The sequence below is a fragment of the Diplotaxodon limnothrissa genome, linkage group LG19, assembly GCF_057381915.1.
Source record: "Diplotaxodon limnothrissa isolate DT_005_m linkage group LG19, D_limnothrissa_male_GT1.1, whole genome shotgun sequence".
In the NCBI taxonomy this organism is placed as follows: Eukaryota; Metazoa; Chordata; class Actinopteri; order Cichliformes; family Cichlidae; genus Diplotaxodon; species Diplotaxodon limnothrissa.
In genome coordinates, this window is record NC_140614.1 from 9,266,199 (window position 1) to 9,283,708 (window position 17,510).

Below are 17,510 nucleotides of genomic sequence, written 5' to 3' on the forward strand. Positions count from 1 at the left end.
CAAAACAGCTCCAGCTCAGTCAGATTAGATGGACAGCGTTTGTGAACAGCAGTTTTCAGATCTTGCCACAGATTCTCGATTGGATTTAGATCTGGACTTTGACTGGGCCAGTCTAACACATGGATATGTTTTGTTTTAAACCATTCCATTGTTGCCCTGGCTTTATGTTTAGGGTCGTTGTCCTGCTGGAAGGTGAACCTCCGCCCCAGTCTCAAGTCTTTTGCAGACTCCAAGAGGTTTTCTTCCAAGACTGCCCTGTATTTGGCTCCATCCATCTTCCCATCAACTCTGACCAGCTTCCCTGTCCCTGCTGAAGAGAAGCACCCCGAGAGCATGATGCTGCCACCACCATATTTGACAGTGGGGATGGTGTGTTCAGAGTGATGTGCAGTGTTAGTTTTCTGCCACACATAGCATTTGCATTATGGCCAAAAAGTTCCATTTTGGTCTCGTCTGACCAGAGCAGCTTCTTCCACATGGCTTATGGCATACTGCAAACGGGGCTTCTTATGGTTTTCTGTTAACAATGGCTTTCTCCTTGCCACACGCTGGACCCTATTCAGCAGCAGCTTTAAAATGCTATTGAAAACAGCAGCGTGTGTGTGTGAGTGAGTGCACAGATTAGGATCAAGGATTAGGGACAGATGTAAACCAGAAATCGAGATCCAATGTAATACGGCTGCCGTCCATCACAGCAGAAGAAAGGTCAGGGTTAGGGTCAAGTATAAGCAAGCCACGCCTTCATTACATCTTCATTGCAGTTTCTATTGGCCCAATATTTGATTGATGGCGCTGTTTTCCAATAGGAGAGCAGGAGGGAGCCCTCGTGGGGGGGAACCGCTGAGCAGATGTGTGTGTGAGAAGACGAAGAGGACGCAGGTTTTTACTGAGTGCAGGAATCGCTGTAGAAAGGGAGTGACGAGCTGCAGGGACACGAAAAAGTAAAGGTGAGCACTACATTATGTAACATTACGATTTATGAAGCTAAATTAATCGTGCTGCTCAACACGATGTTTTAGCTCTAATGTTAGCAATTCATTTTAGCTGGAGAGTGTCGTGTCTATCTAATTTCTTGTTGGCAGCAGTTGACTGTTATTTCCATTTAGTTAGCACATACTCGGTTATTTCAGACAGGTTTCGATCATTTACAGGCAGGTGTCAGTCCTTTCTGTGTGATGTGGCTGTGTAGCCTTTTTAGATTTATTTGCAAACTTCGTGTCGCGAATTGTTTGACCCCCAAAGTAGATTTGAAAGTGTAACGTGATATTGCAGTAGCTGACACGCGGTCGTACGTGTAGTTTGTGTGCACCCTATTTCCTCCTTCCTGACCTTCTTTGGGTGTTTTCCTCCAAAACGGGTTGGAGCAGTTATTACCCAACAAACGTCTCAATGTCTTTCTTTCTTTCTTGTGACCTCTTTTTGTCTTGAGAGTTTTTATTGGACTAAAATAGCTGCGGTGGTAATATCTTACTGGACCAGAACTGTCTATGAAACTTGATCCTGAGACTTGGATATTGGCAAGAAATGACCTGCCACATTAGAGGTCATTCATTGGGCTCAGCTGTTCAGAATCTGTCCTTGTGTCAAGGTGCATTTTTGTGTCCTTCCTTGTCTTGTTAATCTACAATCTTTCCTCGCTTTATACTTAGACGCCAGCTTGGAAATAATGCACACTCTCAAAACTTCTTCCTGTTTAATCTTAAGGTTCAACACTTTGTCTACCTGTCAGGTAAACTATGTCCTCTGTGGGCTATTAAGACAGCCAGGAAGACTTTGCTCTTTGTTTGCTCCCCCTGACATCACTTCCGTTTTGAGCCACAGGCAGACTGCTTTTGCTGATGTCCCACATTTATTCAGAACTTTAGAGTCCCATATCTTTTTTTTTTTTTTTTTAAAGCTAGCAGTGACCAGTGTTGGTCAAGTTACTTGAAAAAAGTAATCAGTAACTAATTACTGATTACTTCCACAAAAAGTAATCCCGTTACTTTACTGATTACTTATTTTCAAAAGTAATTAATTACTTAGTTACTTCTTAAAAACACGATTTACAACCTGAATAGGTGATAAAGCGATAGATCTTTCAGCCCAATTCTACTTTTTCTACATAATCCATCATACAAAATGTAATCAAATAGAAAAATCTCTTTTTAAAACTTGTTTTATCAGTTTTAATCTTTTAACTTTATGCATCAAGCAAAAATTTAATTATATGCAACATTCTCTGACTTGAATAAATTAGTTTAACATATAAACCTATTTTCTGCACATTCCAGCACATAAAATAAAATATTTCTTGTGTTTACACTCAGTCTTTCAAATAGATGCAAGTAAAACACAGCAGAAAATAAATAAAGTCAAAGACTCAGTGGTCCTGTTGCTCTATTTTCACCTGCAAAGCAGGACTGCTGTAGGCGGAGGTTTACCCTGGTGCAGGTGTGCCGCGGTCAGTTGAAGAATCCGCGAGTTTCTCTGTGAGTTTCCCATTACGTCGTTGCGCACTCGGTGCCTGCTTGGAAGTTTAGGGTTTTTTTTCGCTGTAAAAAGAAGTTTTCTTCTCACGCACTATGGACACTAATGTTTTTGTCACTTTTTATGGAATCAAACTCAAAGTAAGGTCAGTACTTCCACGCTTTAAACGCTGCACGCTCATACTCTCTCCCACAATCGATATGTGATCCATTGTTGATCTGCACACAGCTGCTGTCACTAACGGTGCACTCGCTTACGTCACTGTCATGAGACATTCTCGCAAAAAATCACGGTTTTAGTAACGCAGTAACGCAGCGTTCCTACGGGAAAGTAACGGTAATCTAATTACCGTTTTTGCAATAGTAATCCCTTACTTTACTCGTTACTCGAAAAAAGTAATCAGATTACAGTAACGCGTTACTGCCCATCTCTGGCAGTGACACTGATATTCTGTGAAAATGACTCCCCCCTCATAGCAGATGCTAATCTAGCTGTTTAGGTAAAAACAAATGAAAGGGCTTAAAGTGTATTCAACACAAATAAGTGATCCCAAGCCTTCATTTGACCCTAAAAATATGCAACCGTGTTTTAGAACAGGGGCTTAATACTGCACATTGGAAAGTCAGGTATTAAATCCTGCAGATGATTAATCAGTGATTAGTGGAGCCTGCTTTCTTTCTTCTTACTCCAGGCGGCTGCAACCTTGATACTACGAGTGTATTATTCCCTTTGGGAGGTGATTTTTGGCTTTGTCAAGACTAAAAGGAAAAAAGAGGTTTCTAAATGAAAGAAAAGCAATTTCCCTCCTTTGCTGCCCTTTGCTTGCATTTTCTCTTTCACTTTCACTTTCATTGGAAAAGAATCCCCTCACTGTGCTTTTCAATCCGGTTTCATGGTTTCACTTTTAGGGTACTTTCACACATCATTTGTAGTGAGGCTAAAAAAATAAAATATAAAATGGTGTTATCTGACATTTTGAAATGTAGTAAAGTGTTTATCTGGGTGTGCAGCTGTAGAATCTGAGAGTTGATAACAAAAGTAAACATTTGTAATATTTTTGCCCTTTGACTTTTCCAGATGTCGTTCGCCAGTGACAAACTGTACGATGGATACATACGGCGGAATATGGCAATCATCGTTTCCAAGGTGAAACCGAGAGAAATAATGATGCATCTGCCTTGCCTGACTGCTTACGACAGGGTATGTTTCAGAAAGCTCTCAGACTAAGAATTTTGTTGTTCTGTTTAGATGCACCCCAAGTATACTCAGTCTGATACCTTCTTTTCTGTATATTACCATGTTGTATAGCTACATGTGAACTGTGTTTAAATACAGTAGCCTGCATTTCTTTATTTAAATCAGAAAGTGTTCATTTAAACCAACCTATTATTTGCTGTCTTTAATGACTATTTAATGCTCCTATGGAAACACATCGAGCAGTACAAGCCTTGTTAGTTAGGCAACCCCAAAAAAGGCCTCAAACTATTTTGCTATTCCTTGCACGACTCTCACTGTAAAAATTACATTTGTTGTTTTGGTAAACACACTAGTGTCACTGATTAAATTAGCTTTGTGGTTGATTGGTTGGTTGTTTATTGATAACCGAACAGTAAAGGGCATTAGCACTGGTAAAGGCATATTTTAAAGACTAAACTACTGATGATTTGTCTGTTATCTATTAAACTGAGTTTGTTTTCTCACTTGATCTATTTTTTAACAAATCTTAGGACGTCATTGAGGCAAAAACTGAGACAAGTGGGAATTATCAAGGCATGATGCTTCTTTTGGACTGCCTGAAAAGAAGAGAAAACTGGCCCGAGCAGTTCATTGAGGCGCTTGAGGCATGTGAGAAGAGAACCATTGCAGCGGACATCAGAGCAGAATACAACGCTCTAACAGATGTTAACAGTAAGTTGCCAAATAATTTACCCAGCACCGTACATGATAGTGTTGAAGTTTATGCAAGCAGTAACGGATACAGTCTTGGTACACACTTTTGACATGACAAAGCACACTTGTCAGTATTTATATAACAAAAACTAAGCTATAGAGCAGAGGTAATGTGTGAATTACTAAGTAGCAAGTGTGAAAACCTCTACAAAAGCAGTTGATAAAGGCCATTTTTAAATCTGAAGCATTCAGGTATGTAACCAGTTCCCCAGAGGAAAGACATCAGCAATGATCCTGTTCCTGTCCAACAGTATGGGAACGGTTCAAAGTCATTTCTGAAGTTCTTCAGTGAAAACACCTATTGACAAGTAGAAAACTGAAAAGTTGAATGCCTGCAAACCGCAGTAAACTGAAGTGACGCTGTGAAGAAGGGTGGAAGAACAATGTGAGAGACTGATAGTCATACAGAAAGTAATAGAAGTTATTTCTGCAAAATGTTTTCACAAGCAATTTCTCCATTGTTGGCACCATTTTTATCAAATAAGTAATGACATGCTGTAATACATCCTGTGTTTTTGCTAATCTAGACCAGATTATTATTATTTTTATGTCCTGGTTTGTTGGATTACTCAGCGTACTGGAAATGACAGTTTGAACTCAACCTTCTCCGAAACATAAACAGCTTGTGCAGATAATGCAAATATGTTTCAACCCAAACATGTTTACAGTCGCTCAGAAAAGTGATTATATATACATTATTATACAACAAACATTACTCTGTTTGTTTAGATCCAAGACTAAAGTATATTGGATTCATCATTTGTAAACACTGCTTGGAAAACTGTTACAATTTAAATGGATTCCTTTTTGAAGAACACTATGCAGAGCGTGTTGCATATAGAATAAATATATACATTTTCATTTTTAAAATGAAAATGTATATATATGTGTATATGCAGCATCGCAGAGTTCATGACAAATTCATTTCTGTATAGTTTCACATTTAGGTAGTCCTTCAGGATTTCACAGAGATTTACTGATAGGATGTCATGAGAGATTTAAATAGCAGAACTGTTTCCTTTGCCCTAGATTCCAACCCCAGCTCCTCTCCAACGTCTGTTGTCACGGCACACGTCCACCCGGCACCATCTGCCGGTCATCTGCCCATTCCAGAGAGTGGTGATAACAGTCGGGATGCTCTAGCTCTGCCAGCTGTAGCTCCTGCAGCTCCTTCAGCTCCTCCAGCTCCCCCAGAGCCAGCTATCCAGGCCCCACCCTCTCCGAAAATTCCAACACTGCCACAAACCCCCCAGAGTGCTGCAGACCCAGGTCCCAAAGTTGTTTCCCCACCTGAGCCTGTCCCTGAGCCTCCAAAGTCAACACAGATTGAAGTGGCACATCCTCCATCAACACCTCCTGCTTCCCCCAAGACCACACACATTCGGGTGACATCCACAGAGAGAGGAATTAATTTTCGCAAGGAGCCAGAGGAAAACTCTGAATCAGATATCCAAAATATTGCTGCTGGAGCTCAGGTGGGCTCTGGAGATGGTGCCATTACTGTCAACAGGGAAACCACTCCTCCACCACCACATCCAACTGAACACCATGAAGCCGATCCTCTCAGAAGCAGGATTACCAAAAAGAACAAGGAGCCAGAGAGTCCACCTGAAGCCCAGATCAACTCTGATGTGACTGATGGACCCTCTTTCTACACAAGGACCCCAGAGAAGCCTCCGGTCCAGGACAGCACTCCTCCATTGAACAAAAATCCTGATGCTGTCTCACAGCCTGAAGAGATTTCTGGGCCTCCTTCTACACAGGTGAATACTAAAATATGATCATTTTAAGACTTGAATAATGGCACCTCCTGCAACAGTGCTGTCTGATATTCACTTAACTTAGCTTGGTGCTTAAACCACCTTAGGCAGCATTTCGTTCAAAATGAGAAGCTTTACCTCTGTGGTTTCTTTGGGTGGTATACTCGGCATTTTTTTTCTCTCTTTTCTAGAGAAATTTCATTTCTATAAATATAAAGTTACATTAAATTAATTATACTAAGAACAGTAATCTGTGGACAGAGAACATGCAAAGGGTTGCTACAATTGTTTCCAAATATATACAAAAATAACCTTTGCTAATAGTATTGCAGTACGATTGTAGCCTTTTCTTCTTTTTGTAAGTAAGTAACTTTTTTTAATGATCCAACTACTGTATATTGTGTATATCCTTGAACCCTAAAAAGTATGTTGAAAAATGTGTAATTTTTTAAAGGGCCTTGCTAGTTCGACCTTTGTTGGGACATTACTGTATTTTCTGGCGAGTAAAAGTCTCCAGCTGACAGTCACTGGAAGGGCATAACACCACTGGACGTGTGCCATTAAGCCACATGCTCACATTACTGCAGGGTATACAAAAAAACTGGAAGGCACACACACAAAAACAATTTCTAGCAGTCTTATAGGCCTAATCTTTCACAAGGCATCTTTTCATAAAACCCATCCTGCACATTTATTTGTAAACTTTTGGTAATGATGAGTTCATTCAAAATGTCAGAGAGGAAAATATTCTAGAATACAATTAAACGTGTACAAGTGAGAAAATCCGGTATAAAAGTTCTCCTGTATGACATGTAATATATTTAATGGAAACTTAAGTTAGCATTTTTGACAGTAGTATGTATTAGTGTTATTACCAGACCTCCATATAGGTGCTTTTAACGAACCTATAAGCTTTTACACATACCTGAAAGTTAGGACATTGAAAAATTGCAGTTTGGCAATAAAATTGACCTCTGTTATGAATTTCCCCCCCAGATTGTTGAAACTGCAGCTGAAGCCTCCCCCAGGCCTGGTACTCCAGTGATGGAGGCCTCTCTTAATGATGATGTTTGTCTGAGCAAGCCAGGGCAACTCGTCAGCATCCAACCGCAAAATCAACCCAGTCCTACCATCCTCGCGTCCAGCTCAGAGCCGCAGCCCTACTCGGGCAACACTGAGCGTCTGGAAATAAGTGAAGCTCCACCGGATGACGTGTCCTCTTTCGACTCCACAGTTACTACAGTCACGCCACTGCCATGCCAGGAGACCGGCTTCGCTAATCTCAACCATAACGAACCTGAGGAGAACCAGTTTGAGTCGCCGTGTCAAAGCTTTGAAACACAGGAGCTGGTGATACATGTGTCCGGTGAGCCATCTATCCCTAACCTAGACGTCAATGGTGAAACGGCCAAAGAAATCTCCTCGGCACCACCGTCATTCCCACATGCTGCTGCTGATTCTGGGAGTTTAAACACCACCTTCAAAGCAGGAGAAGAGCTAGCAGATACTTCAGCTCCGTGGACCTGTCTCAGCCAATCACCTAACGCAAAGTACATTCTGGCCGCTGCAGGAGTGGGTGCCTGTGCAATGCTGATGGTGTGGAGGTTTAACAAATAAGGGGATATAATACCTGGAATGAAAGAGAAGATTAGACTTTAAGGCTTTTGAAAAGGATTTTAGGTGCCTTAATGAAATCACTGCCATGGGTTGGCATGAGGCAGCAGTTTAATAATTACCTACAGTAATTACAGCTGGCTCTGCAGACCTTTGATCACGTCACTAATGACCATTCTGCTCTTAAGTTTGACATTTTATGTCTTTATTATTGAGTGAGGTTGACTATAGGGAACAAAAACTAAGTCTACCCTTACTATTCTAGTCGGGTCACTTCATAGAACTGGGTTACAATCTCAGGTTATTTATGCACTTGTGCGATGCAAATGTGTGTTTTTTTAAAGGCGTGTATTAATCATTGTTTGCATGTTCTCTGACAAGCTAGATAAGACTGTTGGCTGTCATCCAGCATGAGTTAATGAATCAAGGACCTGAGTTTGGCTTGCTGGGGACTGTGGAGGCAGGAGTACCAGTAGTTCACCACAGTGTAAATTCTTTGTTTTCCCCTATTCATAGTGGGGAAATATGGCTTTAAATGTATTTATTTGTAAATATTTATATATATATATATGTGCTATATAGATACCATCCATCTTCATCCGCTTTATCCGAGGCCGGGTCGCGGGGGCAGCAGCCTAAGCAGAGAGGCCCAGACCTCCCTCTCCCCAGCCACCTCCTCCAGTTTATCCGGGGGAACACCAAGGCGTTCCCAGGCCAGCCGAGAGATATAATCTCTCCAGTGTGTCCTGGGTCTGCCCCGGGGCCTCCTCCCAGTGGGACATGCCTGGAACACCTCACCCAGGAGGCATCCTTGTCAGATGCCCGAACCACCTCAGCTGGCTCCTTTCGATGTGGAGGAGCAGCGGCTCTACTCTGAGCCCCTCCTGGATGGCCGAACTTCTCACCCTATCTCTAAGGGAGAGGCCAGCCACCCTTCGGAGGAAGCTCATTTCTGCCGCTTGTATCCGCGATCTCGTTCTTTCGGTCACTACCCACAGCTCGTGGCCATAGGTGAGGGTAGGGACGTAGATTGACCGGTAAATTGAGAGCTTCGCTTTTACACTCAGCTCCCTCTTCACCACGACGGACCGGTGCAGCGCCCGCATCACTGCAGCCGCAGCACCAATCCGTCTGTCGATCTCCGGCTCCCTTCTCCCATCACTCGCGAACAAGACCCCGAGATACTTGAACTCCTCCACTTGGGGCAGGAACTCGTCCCCGACCCGGAGTGGGCACTCCACCCTTTTCCGGCTGAGAACCATGGCCTCAGATTTGGCGGTGCTGATCCTCATTCCCGCTGCTTCACACTCGGCTGCGAACCGTTCCAGTGCGAGCTGTAGGCCCTCACCCGATGAAGCCAACAGAACCACATCATCTGCGAAGAGCAGAGATGAGATTCTGAGGCCACCAAAGTGAAAGCCCTCCGCCACTTGGCTGCGCCTAGAAATCCTGTCCATAAAAATGATGAACAAAATCGGTGACAAAGGGCAGCCCTGGCGGAGCCCATCACCCACCGGGAACGAGTCAGACTTACTGCTGGCATTGCGAACCAAGCTCCTGCAACGGTTGTACAGGGATCGAATGGCCCGTAGCAATGGGCCAGACACCCCATACTCCCGCAGTACCTCCCACAGGACACCCCGAGGGACACGGTCGAATGCCTTCTCCAAGTCCTATATAGATACCTAATTACTTATTTTAAGAAAGATTGATGTGCTGTTAACATAAAAAAAACAAACACTCAGCAATCAAGCAGTCAGTCAGCTAATCCCTGCATAATTTTTTTTTTTTTTTTTTTTAAACAGCAGGTAAGTGTTTTCGTATCATGGCAGTGATAGTTGTATCATAACCTGGGTGTTTGTCTATGGCGTTTGACACGTGTCCTCTTCTGCTTTCATGTATCTAAATGTGTTTAAATTTAATCAATGTTATTTTACGGTTAGAAAATGTCAATAACTATATTTTGCAACTGGCACCTACTTTTGCAACAATTGGCACAATTTAAGCCTAAGGTTGTCTTATATGGTGCAAATGTTTGATTCAACATTTAAGTCGTCAATAGATGATTTTTCTCCTTTAAATAAAAACCTGTTTAGGTTTGTTCTGTAAGTTGAGAGGTTTTATTGTACATAGTTATGTCAATAATGAAATTTTAAGGAAAATCTTTTGCACTTTTTAAGAGCCTTTTTGAGCTGCTGAGGTGATGACATAATTACAGTTCATGTGGTTATGTAATCTGTAAAAATGTAAAAGTTCCTAAAAATTTATATGCACTGATTTGGCTTTGCACTTCATCATTCACATCAATAAACTTGAATTTCTGAAAAGATGTATGTTTTTGTTTTGTTTTATTTTTTGTTTTTTAAACTGTAACCACTGAATTCCTTTAGGAAATAGTTGCATATAATCAGGCATAATAGGCCATGAAATAAAATTCAGATTGTCTCATTATATTTACTGTATTTCATGAAATTGTGTTACTAGTAATGCCTCTAAAACTATGCTTCTGTCTATCTGTCAATGTGTCTGTAATATAAGATAGTTATGTAATTTGTAATTTTTTCCCTTTCGTTTTGACTTTGTTTTTATTTCATCTTAGTTTCAGTTGGTTTGCTTTTTTCAGTCTGTTGTTTAAATGTTTTAGTTTATTTTTTTATTAGTTTCGTCTTAGTTTTATATTTTATATTTTAGAATATAACTGAATACTAAAACTACGGTTATTTGTTCTATATATTACTTTAGTTTTCAAAGTTCAAGTTTATTTTTTCCTATTTTTTTTTATTTGCGCTATTTAAATAAGAGTTTTGAATAAGAGACAACAGAACAATACAAAGTTTGACTTGTGTATATTTAACCTATTTTCTACTCCCAGACATCACGTTTTTCATACTATGAAGAAAAAAAGTGACATCAGCCTCTTTTTATAAACCGTTTTCCCGACTGTCAATGTCGCCGTTTGATTGGTCGTTGCGTCCTTCACTAACACGTTAGCCCCGCCCACCTCTGTCTTGACAGCGAACACAAAAAGGACATGTAGCCCAGCCTTTTCAAAGGACTGTTAGCTACTTAGCTACCTAATTAGCTACCTCGTTGAGCTTCAAAATTCATTGTCCTCATAAATCATTTGGTTTCATTTGACCGAGCAGTCAGCCTATATGTAGCTAATTAGTCATTTCAATGGCGTTCAATGGCCACCAGCGAGACGACGATGATATTATTGACGAAAACGAAACGCCCTCGAAGCAGCCGCGGTCCGACAAGGAGATGCCCGTTCATTTCAGAAACGAGCCCAACAGTGAGAGTGCCACTACCGCAGGAAGGGCCACATCCGACCGGCGGACTTCCCAGTCGGCGACGAGGCATCGACACGACTCTGTGAAGAAAACGAGGCCGCGTATGTGTTAATGTTGGCAGCGTGGGCTTCGTGTATTTACTGGGAAAAGGGGGCTGCTGTATGTCTACAATAATAAATAAAAAAAAATCAGAGGCGTTCCCCATTAAAGACAGTCGCTGTTGATAATATAGGTTTGGCAAGAAAACCCCGCAGTTGGTCACATAAATTAAAAAAATGTATATTTGCACTGGCCTTCCACTGTACTTGGTTTATAGCAAATGTGTGACTAATTTGGCATCCGATGTATTTATTATTGGTGGGCTGTAGTGGCAGCACATAGCCAGAATCTTTTTTTTTTCCTTTTTGCAACAAGATGGCGTTAGCGGTACACACTGTGCTGTTGCATCTATGGATGAAGCAGCTTTGCCATCATCTGGGTGAACGCTGAAAACTCAGCTTTATATGTGCCATTTACCATAAATATTTTATATTTGTAGATGTATGTATTTTTCATCAATGTGCAAAATATTTTTATTTACAAAAACGAGGGTGAACATCAGTTTTGCATGTGTTATCTCACATAATGTAGCATTCCCCTGGTTTGGGATGGACATCGGAGGCACTCTGGTGAAGCTCGTTTACTTTGAGCCCAAAGACATCACAGCGGAAGAGGAGCAAGAAGAGGTGGAGAATCTGAAGAGCATCCGGCGCTACCTGACCTCCAACACCGCCTATGGCAAGACTGGCATCAGGGACGTTCACCTGGAGCTGCAGGACCTGACGCTGTGCGGCAGGAAGGGCAACCTGCACTTTATTCGCTTTCCCACGCACGACCTCCCAGCCTTCCTGCAGATGGGCCGCGACAAGCACTTCTCCAGCCTTCACACCACCCTGTGCGCCACCGGAGGGGGGGCGTACAAGTTTGAGTCTGATTTCCGTATGGTGGGTCTGCTGTTGTGCTCTGTTTTGGGGGGTGGGGGGTTATCTTGTAGGGCGTTGGGTATAGATTGGAATAAAAGCTATTTGCCTTGGTCGATCAGGAGGGGTGGGGGGCAGGCAAATGAGATGAGCATAGAGACGGCGCAAACAATATCCATTGGAAACACTGGAGAGATTGGTGAGACCGAGAACATGCTACTTCTGCTGGGTGGGGCTGGCAGTCTAGGGTCAGTAAAGATCATGAGATGAGCCATGAATTGTAGCACTGTTTTTGGCTTCATCTAAGCACAAATGTGTTGGAAGTTGAGCAAACATGTACACACACACATACTCACTTTCCAATGAACTGATTTAATTGGACAAATTAAATTATTTTTATTATATTATAATAAAAATGCCTGCTCACTGATCTTTGTCCCTATCCCCTCCCCATCATCCACTTTCCTGCTTCTGTATTCTCCAGACCACATCACTTTTCTGATGTTATCTCTGCTCCTTCTCCCACTTCTTTTTTTTCCCTCTCTCCTTTCGGGGGAAAAACAAAGATGGCTGACCTGGAGCTTCACAAGCTGGATGAGCTGGACTGTTTGATTCGGGGGGTGCTGTACCTCGACTCGGTGATGTCTAGCGGTCCCTCAGAGTGTTACTACTTTGAAAATCCTGCAGACCCAGACCACTGTGTCCAGAAGCCATGTACACTGGAGAATCCTTATCCTCTGCTGCTGGTCAATATAGGGTCTGGGGTCAGTATCCTGGCAGTCTACTCTGAGAACAACTACAAACGAGTCACTGGGACCAGGTAATGATGAGCTGGATGGCAGATGAGATGCTTAACAGGTTCTGTGCTATTGGGAAGTGAGTAGGAGTGAAGTGGAAAATAGCATTCGCCTACATTTAGTAACCTTAAAGCGAACTTGTGTATTAAATGTAATTTGATAATCTTGGGTTACGTTTGGATATTACAGGTTAGGTGAAGTGCAACTTTTGAGGTCTAAAAGGCCATGACTAGCATGGGCACCGGCTGGGTTTTCCTACGTTTCATCCTTCTTTTTTTTTTAGTTTCAGCCCTTGGTCCTAAGAGAGGAAGATGAATTAGAGAAGAGCATTGTGACACTAGCAAAGGGTAAACTACGTGACACCAGACTAATGTGATTCAGGAAGGTGCAGTCCAGTCGAGTCGGTGCCTTTGTGTGACGTTCCCGTTACCTTCCACTTTCATTACAAACTGCTTTCTTGACAAAAAATAATTCATTCGTTCTGGATTTAGTCCGTACATTTAAAATGGTCAATTATAGTCTTTTTTTTTTTCTTTAGGTAGAGGGAGAAAAAAATCCTTTGTAGTCTGCCCTCTAGTTTGTTTTCACATGTGGTTTTTCTGTCTGCTGGCTTTGAAAGGGACTCATGAATGCTTGTTTCTTTCTCCACATAATGGCCCTCTGTCCTCTGTACTGGGAAAGAACTCATGTATTTGAATGAGCAGTCTCTAATGCATAGACGTGTCTTTCCCCTGTAATTTCAGAACCTAAACACTTTATTTTACTCTAAGATGTCTTGATTTACATACGCCTTACATGTCACTTTGCATGTGTTCACAGCCTTGGTGGTGGGACCTTCCTTGGCCTGTGTTGCCTGCTGACCGGCTGCTCTACATTTGAGGAAGCCTTAGAAATGGCTTCTCAGGGGGAGAGCACGCGTGTGGACAAGCTGGTGCGAGACATCTATGGAGGGGACTATGAGAGGTTTGGGCTGCCAGGCTGGGCTGTGGCCTCAAGGTGCGTTTTAAAGCTGCTGCCTTTGTTCATTCTTTATATCACAACCCTGTTTGTGATATGTTCCAGCATAAGTAGATGATTCAAGGAACCAGGACTGTGCTAAGTTTACTTAATTTTGAATCTCACAATTGAAATTTAGTAAAAAAGTAAGCTCTAAATTACAGATCCATCACTGCAGCTTTCAATGTTTAGCTATATCTGTCTTAAAAACGAATGTACTTTGACGTATTCTGTCCGCTTTGGTGTTGTTTATAAGATGTTCAGTATTGCTGTACGTCAAAGGCAGAATTATAATTGCTCAGCTTCTAAAATTGAGCGACCTTCCAAACATAAATCTTGCCTTGCTTTGGCAGTTTCGGCAACATGATGTCTAAAGATAAGAGGGAGTCTGTTTCTAAAGAGGACCTGGCCAGGGCAACACTGGTCACCATCACCAATAACATCGGCTCCATCACCAGAATGTGTGCTCTGAATGAGGTTAGTAGTGATGACAATGTAACAGCCACACCTTAAGTGTGCATTTGTTGCACTGTGAGTCTTAATGCCGCGATTGCAGATATATATGATGTAAAACTGTCAGGTGAGCCACCTAGATGGATGGAGGATGCTGTGTAGCCTCTAAATGATCAAATCAGCTACACTTACAGAGTATATATGCTACCATCTACCTCATTGTTCATTCAGAGACTGCAAGGAATTAGGATTTGTGTTCCCAGTTGCACAACTATAAAAAGGTTTGAGGAGGTTTTTTTGTCTTCCTCTGTTGAACAGTCTGCCCCCTGCAGTTCCTACTGTCTGTTTCCTCTTTGCGTTCAGCCTCTTTACGGTGCTGCCTTGTGCCGTCTTGATCAAGCAGCATTGTACAGGGCTATGAAGGCGTAGAGGAGGTAAACTGCATTGTGGATCTTCTTTCCTTGAGCTATGAATGAGTTACATTATTTCCCTTGTTTTTCTAGTGTGATATCAGTTATTCTAAAACTCTGGTGTCTCTCATCAGTTGTTTAGGCACTAATAGTTTACATTCCTATTCTTGTTTTTTTTTTTTTTTTTGTAAAGAACATCGAGACTGTGTTGTTTGTTGGGAACTTCCTAAGAGTGAACACCCTCTCTATGAAGCTGTTGGCTTATGCCATGGACTACTGGTCTAAAGGTCAGCTCAAGGCACTCTTCCTTCGCCATGAGGTTAGTAAGTTTACCCCTTACTCCCATCAAAGACCACATGTATAGTATCTTCTAACTTCTAACTGCCACCTTGTGCCATTTGTTGCTGTTTTTAGGGTTACTTTGGTGCAGTTGGAGCCCTGTTAGAGCTTCTGCATCCGTCCTAATCCACCCAAAGAAGTACCTGTCAATCTGCTGCAAAGACCATTAGCACTTTAGACTGTTACCAGTTAGTTCCAGTGTGAGATGTTATTCCAGCCACCAACCAGTTGGTGGTAAATCTTGTAAAGTTTGTTAAGTGGTGAAATTCACTTCTAGGTTTTTCTACACATCTGCTATTTTGGTCAGTAGATGAAATAAACCGGTTTCCTGCCATGAAGTTGTACACAGCAAAGCTGACAGTTATTGTATGCAGGACTCTGCAGAAATGAGCCACGTTTAGTCTGAAGCACCTCAAAGAAATTCACCGGGGTTGCCTGAAACACTTCATTTAAAAAGTACTTTTCAGCAGGCAGTCCTGTCATGTTGACTTTCTTTACCCCTCAGTGGGTATCAGGTTCTTGTCCAAATATTTGCTATCATTTTTAACTGTATGTTACCCAAGGTGGGACCAGGTGGATGGAAGAAGTAATGAAAGTATAATTCGTCAGTGTGATGTGGCTTAAATTTTAGAAAATGACTATAAAATCACCAACTTAATTTCAGACACAATGTATTTTAAATGCTTTCTCTGGCATTAGAAAAATTGAGCTTTTTTACAGTTTTGAATGGAAACAACTGCTGGTTATTCTTAGAAAAAGAAAGTATCAGCTTTACCTTAGGAGTTAGTAACTGCTCTCTAAAACTGTAATGTAATAAATGATGAATTCATAATGAATTGAGTTTAGTGTTTCTGTTATTAACCTGATGGAACTCCCATCCACCTGGTGGCCTTGATAAGCTTTAACACTGCAAAAAATTACAACCATTTACTTTTTGTTTTTTCTTTTCTGTCTGTTTTATTATGTAACATTTCAATGTCACTGTTGGATTTGAAATGAAAATATTTAACAGAAAAGAAAAATACATTTCAGGCCACTATTTTAAGCAGATCTGTTACTGTTATAGATTATATAACATTTCTATATGATTTCTGCCTCAGTGAAGAGTGATATAGCACTCTTAAAATGCTCTTCCCAGTTGAGATTTCAGTGCTGGTAATCAAAAACGGTGTTGTGTATTAGGATATCTGCACTGCTGGGTGTCAGCTGTTCTTGAACCAGTCTATTCCTACAGAGAAATCAGAGCAATTGATTAGACAAATATTGATGAATGAGCATGTGAAGTACAGGTAATAGTCGTGGCATCATTCACATAAATAAAACGGGCATTTTAAAGCAGAAACTTGATTGATTCCCAACAACAGAGGTGTTTAAACGCTGTGATCCCAGTTTAGGTTTTTCCTATTCAGTAAGCACTCAAATATTGAGTGAATGTACTACTTGCTGTGACGATCGTTCATTATTAAGATTATATCAAAGTTGAACTGAGAAAACTGAAACACTGTTAGAATTTCATTATCTGTCCGGTTTTATTGTTTTCTGTTTAGTAACGAGTCCATCCATCGATTATGGGTCAATAAAATTAATCTAAGCAGTGAAGAGACGACTTGGTAAATAGCTGCAGACACGGTTTTTCAGGTGTCAGTTATTAGAGATCTATGAGCAAGTTGTAGATACACTAAGCTGATTTTAAATGAAGTGCCTCACATGTTTTTGTACCAAATACAGTACAGTATTCAGCCATGCGATTTTTAAAATTAAAACTTGTGTTTTTCAAGCTCTCTCTCCTTTTGCTTATACAAAGAAAACTTTGTACTTTTTTTGTAATAGAATAATGTCACGTTTCTTATTGAATTTCCCTAATTAAATACCAACTTGGCAAACTCTTCATGTTTCTAACTACACGTGGACATATCATTTGGGGATATTTAAATGACAAGTTGTTCGTTTTTAAAATGTATTTTTACTTGGAGATGGCTGAGTTTGTAGCTAAGCTAAAAGGTTCAACCAGCCACTTCAGAATAATGAAAATCAGGTTACTTTAAGGAAATTATGTGCTTACAGATTCAGATTAGCTTGGCTACTAAACAGCTACTCTTTAAAATGGCACTTGTTATACTGCAGTATAGTGTGCTATAGTGTGTTGCACAGCTTAAAAACTAATGAGGTTGTGGGTAAATTTCATGCTTGGCCATAGCCAGGTTTTTGCTTTCTACTGTTCATGCTAAGCTAACAATAAGCTACATCTAGTTGCTCTATAAGCTAGTTGGTCTTCTAGCTGTTTCTGGGACTTTGCATAAGTTGCGTTTGTGGGATGTTTTGTTTTTCTATTACTTAACCTGACAAGTGCCAAATAGTGGGATACAATAAGTGTAGAAAATTTTAAAGAGTCACTGGCGTGGCACTAAGGAACAACTTCGCCTCAGGTAAGTGAATGCATGTTTTATAGAGCTGGGCAGATCGATCAAAA

The 17,510-nt window shown here is 41.2% G+C and overlaps 2 protein-coding genes across 2 annotated transcripts; both read left to right on the plus strand.

Moving 5' to 3' along the window:
• The first annotated feature begins 869 nt into the window (after positions 1–869).
• On the plus strand, positions 870–9,725 carry mavs (mitochondrial antiviral signaling protein). The gene is made up of 5 exons (XM_085342392.1): positions 870–947; positions 3,547–3,669; positions 4,197–4,377; positions 5,449–6,182; positions 7,176–9,725. Exons 2-5 carry the CDS (start codon positions 3,547–3,549, stop codon positions 7,794–7,796), a joined length of 1,659 nt encoding a protein of 552 aa, XP_085198518.1. The 5' UTR covers positions 870–947; the 3' UTR covers positions 7,797–9,725.
• Positions 9,726–10,830: 1,105 nt separating this feature from the next.
• Positions 10,831–16,781, plus strand: pank2 (pantothenate kinase 2). The gene is made up of 7 exons (XM_085342579.1): positions 10,831–11,187; positions 11,717–12,069; positions 12,612–12,865; positions 13,662–13,838; positions 14,192–14,315; positions 14,895–15,020; positions 15,116–16,781. Exons 1-7 carry the CDS (start codon positions 10,971–10,973, stop codon positions 15,164–15,166), a joined length of 1,302 nt encoding a protein of 433 aa, XP_085198705.1. The 5' UTR covers positions 10,831–10,970; the 3' UTR covers positions 15,167–16,781.
• Positions 16,782–17,510: the final 729 nt, after the last annotated feature.